The sequence below is a fragment of the Ictalurus furcatus genome, chromosome 15, assembly GCF_023375685.1.
Source record: "Ictalurus furcatus strain D&B chromosome 15, Billie_1.0, whole genome shotgun sequence".
Lineage (NCBI taxonomy): Eukaryota > Metazoa > Chordata > Actinopteri > Siluriformes > Ictaluridae > Ictalurus > Ictalurus furcatus.
The window spans coordinates 18615575-18621748 of record NC_071269.1 but is presented as its reverse complement, the minus strand read 5'-3'; the positions used below and the strand labels follow the sequence as shown (position 1 = coordinate 18621748).

The following is a 6174-nucleotide window of genomic DNA, read 5'->3' as shown; positions in this document are numbered from 1 at the left end:
CTGCTGGAAGATCCAACTACGGCCCATTTTAAGCTTTCTGGCAGAGGCAGTCAGGTTTTCAATATCTGTTGATATTTGATAGCATCCATGATGCCATGTATCTTAACAAAATGTCCAGGTCCTTTGGCAGAAAAACAGCGCCAGAACATTAAAGAGCCACCACCATATTTAACTGTGGGCATGAGGTACTTTTCCATATGATACCTCTCTGTGTGTGCCAAAACCACCACTGGTGTTTATTGCCAAAAAGCTTGATTTTGAGTCTGGCAAACTGAAGACGCTCGAGTTTGTTTTTGGATGAGAGTGGAGGCTTTTTTATTGAAACCCTTCCAAAAAACTTGTGGTGATGTAGGTGACTTCAGATTGTAGTTCTGGAGACTTTCTGACCCCAAGACGCAACTAACTTCTGCAAATCTCCAGCTGTGATCCTTGGAGATTTTTTGGCCACTCGAACCATCCTTTTTACAGTGCATTGAGACAGTATAGACACACATCCAATTCCAGGTTGATTCATAACGTTTCCAGTTGACTGGAACGTCTTAATTATTGCCCTGATGATGGTAATGGGCATTTTCAGTGCTTGTTCTTATAGCCACTTCCCGTTTTGTGAAGCTCAACATCCTTCTGCACACATCACAGCTATATTCCTTACTCATTGTTATAAATGACTAATGGAATTTGGCCTATGTGTTACCTCATATTTATACACCTGTTTCACAGGAAGTCATGCTTGAACAATTTCCTGTTACTAGTTACCGAGGTGTACTAAAGAAATGTAAAATATCAATGGGAATATACTTCAAATATATTTCTCTCATAGGAATTTATAGGGGTGCCAATAATTGTTGCACACCTATATATATATATATATATATATATATATATATATATATATAAATATAAATATATATATATATAAATATAAACCTGTGTTGTGTTTGCTATCCATGAGAGCAGAGTATTTTTGTGAATGTTTTTTTTTTTTTTAACAAAAGATCAAAAGGTTAAACAATAAAGACAATTTTTCACAGCCTTCTTTGCTCATATTTACCAAGGGTGCCAATATTAGTGGAGGGCACTGTAAGTTCAAGTTCACTTGTACGTTCACATCATTTTGTGCACAAGCAAGTTGTAATATTACGTTTATGTTGTGTATATGATGAGTCATTAGCCTGTTAGTGAAGCGCTTCAGTTTACCGGTGTTCATTCACTGTTCAGCGTCAGCTCACGCAGCTTAAATGGGTCAATCCCCTATGCCTGTATTATTTTAAACACTAGAAGTATTCTTTCTAGATTATTCTTCTTAGAAAAACCTTGTTAGTGCATTAATATCTTGCATGTCATTTTAATTAAAAACGGTGCTAGTGCTTGCTATACATCTTAAATTCGAATGCATAGTTTTTGCATACAAATGTGCATATTTATCTTAAATTCGATGAATATTTGTAGTTGAAATTTTTTAAAAATTTGACAACCCTAGAGCAGACAAGAGGACAAAAGCAGCACGAATGGCTAAAATGTTAGTGACATTCATTCTTGTGTAAACAAACACATCTAAACACAATGGGCAATATCGAGGTCTGCAAAAATGATGAAACTCAATTATCCTTCATTTATATTCTAAAATGTCATTGAAAGTAATTCATTTTCATACACTCTATTAAGAACATACTTTTTTTTTTGTCTGATTGCTTTATATCCCTCTAAAATCTGAGGGCAAAAAAGAGATGTGCAACAATAATGTGCAGAGCCAAATGATGGCACATCATTTTTGTGATTCAGTAGGCAATTACCGATTGATTTAGTGCAATGCCATTAGTGAAATAAAACTCTCTCCATTTTTCTTTTCTTCATTTCACTCACATGAAAACCAGAATCATAAAGATGGCCATTTAATGGCATAGCATAAATTGCAAAATATTATTGAGTCCTCATTTTTTCTTGTATTGTCTGCATTGTTTTGTACTGTATGTTCAAGGAAATGCATGGAAATTAAAATCAGTAGCGATGGCCATCCCAGTTCCATACACAGTTTATTACCAGTATAGTTGACATACTGTTCACATTTCATGGTTTATTGTTTGTCAGATTCCTGATTGTGGCTTTAATACTTCAGTAAAACAGGATGTTTATACCTCTACTCAAGAGTCTGATTCACTGATTCCAAAAAGTGTTTATTTCTTCCCGCTAATCATGCTTATTATTTAGCCATTAAAAATGTAATTTGCGCACATTACATCCAACAAGGCGTGAGGAGGAACTGATGGACATTTTAGGACTTATACATGGTTTATGGATGAACTGAAATAAGTCAATTCAGTAAATTGATGGCCTACTTCTCTCTGTAATATAGAAGGTATGTCTTGAGTGGCTCCGGGAGAGGCAGGCTGAGGATCCTCTCCCTCAGGAAGTTAACAGGAGCCTCTGTAACACCTGCCTCTTTCCTCCTTCCATCCTCACTTTCTCCAAGCTCGTCATCCACTCGTTCGCAAACGCCCCTGCAGTCCTCATCGTCATCTGACTCCGACTGGTTGTTGTTGTCATCTATAGCTCTGGGGATCAGGCGACTCATGAACATATAGTGGTTGGTCAGGAGCGTGGAGTCGCGTTGTTCACGTCTCTGTTTCAGACGAGACCTGCCTCTGGATCCCACCTTCTGGGGAAGAGGCCACGGACCAGACACAGATTTCTTCAGGGTCTGACGGATGGAAATGCGAGCCAAGTCCTGGAGGCTTCGCACTTCAAACATGGCAGCTTCACGAGATAAAAAAATACATCATTCATCTTTAGTAACCACTTTATCCTGGTAAGGGTGGCTGCAAGTCCGGAGCCTATCTCAGGAACGCTGTGTGTAAAGCAGGAATGCCCCCTGGATGGGACCCCAATCCATTCCAGGGCATCATGCACACATTCACACCTAGGGGCTATATAGAGTAGCCAATCCACCCTCTGGCATGTTTTTGGGAGGAAACTAGAGGAAACCCATGCAGACACTAACCGTAGTTTAGATTTCAACAGGGGATCCTGGAGCTGTGACACGGCAACACTAATCACTGTGTCACTCTACCACCCATGAAACAATATAGTAACTGAAAAAGACCTAGCCAGACATCAGAAAGTTCATATTAATTTCGAAACGTGTTTAACAAGTAGTGCATCTTCAGATATAATACACTGAATTACTGCTGTAGTATACTTACGTAGTGGTACTGCTCTGGGTTTGCCATTTTCTCTGTGTTTTGGAAGCACAAGAGGTGCAAAGGACACAGCAATGATCTTCTTTGTCTCCCATGAGTTGTACCCTGTCCGAGTAATTTTGGTAAGCTGAAAGACAAAACTGCTTTAAGGTTTATTAACAACTAAAGATTTAAAAATTTACTGAGAACATTGTGTATACTCAATAGTCACACTAAAACCTAATATAGAACATTTACGGATCCCTCCAGAGTTACAACCCAGCAGTGGTAGCTCAGTGGTTAAGACTTTGGGGTACTGATCGGAAGGTCATGAGTTCGAAGCCCAGCACTGCCAAGCTGCCACTGTTAGGCCCTTGAGCAAGACGCTTAACACTCAGATGTATAAATGAGACAAATGTAAGTCGCTCTGGGTAAGGGTGTCTGCCAAATGCCATAAATGTAATGATTTGTAATGTAAATAACACTTTAAAGTTCAATATTTAAGTTTTTTTAAAGAGTGTGGCATAATAAGATATGGATCCAGTAAGTTTACAATGTTTACATCACCTCCATTTTCATCATGTCACTACACTCTTTCCTCAAGGCCTCTTTGGATGGTTAATGGTTCTTGCTTCATAAAGAGGTTCAACATTGTAATTGTTTTTTCTTTATTTCTGAAAGTAAAAAACACTGTCATAGTGTTCTTTATACAACCTTCAAGAGTTCACCCCACAGGGACAAACTGAAGGACCCTGTATTTAATTACTAATTTAAATAAAACAGAGAACTTGACTTCCACTTCTAACACTGAAATTGAATGAGCAGTGCACTTGACACAGTGAGTGTACGTCTACTTATATAATATATAAAAAGAAAAAATAAAGGTTTAAAAAATATCTACAGACTATCTACGATGGGTTCTCCATACAGAGGGACAAACTGAACTACAATTGAGATTCTTTTAACAGTGTAGCTTTTCTTCTAATGGGTGTAGAAATAATGATAACCACAGGATAGATACCTCACCTTTTCTTCCAAGGGGAGCACCAAAATACCCCCAACCTTTAGCAGGTTCTTCATGAAGTCCTCATGCTCCCTCTGAACCCCTGCTCCACAGTACACTCTGTCATACTGTCGGCTCTCTGGGGCAATCTCCAGGCAGTTGCCCACTACAAATGATGGCTCACAGAACTCAAACCTGATGCACGCCATATGATATAGTCAGTTAGCATAATACTATAACCCATGCTCTACTTTATCTTATTTGTAATAATGAACTATAAAAATTCTAACAAACACATGGATACTGACTTGTCAAAGCTGTCACTCGTCTTGATAAAGCAGTCCAGCTTCTGATAAGCATACTCAATGACATCAGCATGGAGTTCAACACCATGATTTACACCAAATGAACCTAGACAGTTTAACATCGTCAGTAAACATGAAGAGAATCCAGAAAAATATCATTCAGTTTCACAAATCATGTAACCACCTCTACTGTTGTGTCTTTCAAGAATCTGTTATTTTAAATATGGTATTATTTTACATATAGATTACCATGACACAACAACCACGATGTGTGCTTTAGTGTGCAGGAGTAACCACAGAGATGTTCCAGTACCCAAAGAAAAGAAAAGAAATTCCAGTCTGTCATGAGGATTTACTTACTGTCACTACAAGTGCTACCTTAGAGTTGTAACCAAGCTTTAATAAGACATTGTATGTACTACACTCTTACTTTTTACACTAGACATGATGATAAGATAATGCAACATATTCACACCTTCCTCTACCCCACTTGACAGGCAACCTCACTGGAAAATGGACACTAAATACCAAATTGTTAAGGCCACTTGTTCATTCCTTTTCATACATCTCGCACTTACCCAGTATGAGGCCCACCATGGTGCTGAGATAGCCTGTTCCACTTCCCAGGTTGAGGAAGGACAGGCCAGGCTGTAGGTCCAAAGCCTCCATCACCTCAGAGTAGATGCAGGGTGCAGACAGGTGGATATTGCCATGCCTCCAGGCCAAGTCCTTATAAGCACTGTCACGGAACTCATCTAAGTAGTAGTCGGCTCGGTCGATGGCCCTGAAAGCACACTCCACCAGCTCTGAACGAATGTACTGGGCCTCTTTCAGGTTGTCAATCAACTCATCATTGTCCTCTCCTGCACTTACTGCACCTCCCATTGTTGCTGAGGAAGAACACAGTGTTAGGAACCAACATGTGGATGTCATGTTGGTACTGAAACTCAGTGATGCAGGACATCTAAATGATACGAACACAGACAATCATAGAAGGTTCCATCTAGCTACTAACAGATTATTCAGTTTGTTCCTCTGAGAGAGCCATTAAAGCAGGGGTGTCCAATTTTATCTGCAAAGCGCAGGTGTGGGTGCAGGTTTTCATTCCAGTCAAGCAGGAGCCACACTTGATTCCACCTGTTTAATCAGTTGAGCTTGGCTTTCAATAGATTATCAAGTGTGGCTTCTGCTTGGTTGGAATGAAAACCTACACCCACACCAACCCTTTCTAGATAATATTGGACACCCCTACCGTAAAGTTTTTACAGTATGTATAACCTTACAACAGAGAGTCTCCATTTTTAGAAAAGATTCCAAATAGAACCATTGAAAAGTTAGAAGTATTAACCAACCAAAGAAGTCTTGTAGAACCCTTTTATCCCGTGTCTACTGTGAACTTTCTGTAAAGTTCTTTGGTTTGCCCCACTGGGTGAACCTTTAAAGTTTCTATGTAGACCCATACAACAGAAAGTTTCCAAATAGAACCCCCATACAAGGTCAGAATCATTGACTATCCAGAACCCCTTTTCATAAGAATGTAGGCGATCCAGAGGCCCCATAATGTACTTTGAAATTTGTTTAAAAAAATGTAAAAACAATAGGGAGTAGGGCACCATATTGGATACAGACAGCCTGTGTTTTATTAATATACTATGACATCTATTTTTCACCATCATTTCACTCAGGGTGG

At 39.1% G+C, this 6174-nt stretch overlaps 1 protein-coding gene across 1 annotated transcript; it reads right to left on the bottom strand.

Moving 5' to 3' along the window:
• Positions 1-1678: 1678 nt before the first annotated feature.
• pcmtd2a (protein-L-isoaspartate (D-aspartate) O-methyltransferase domain containing 2a) lies at positions 1679-5369 on the bottom strand. Its single transcript, XM_053642875.1, is given in 5 exon segments — positions 1679-2754; positions 3201-3324; positions 4203-4374; positions 4488-4590; positions 5006-5369. Coding segments are annotated over 5 exon segments (1185 nt in total). The 3' UTR covers positions 1679-2332.
• Between the last annotated feature and the right edge of the window lie 805 nt (positions 5370-6174).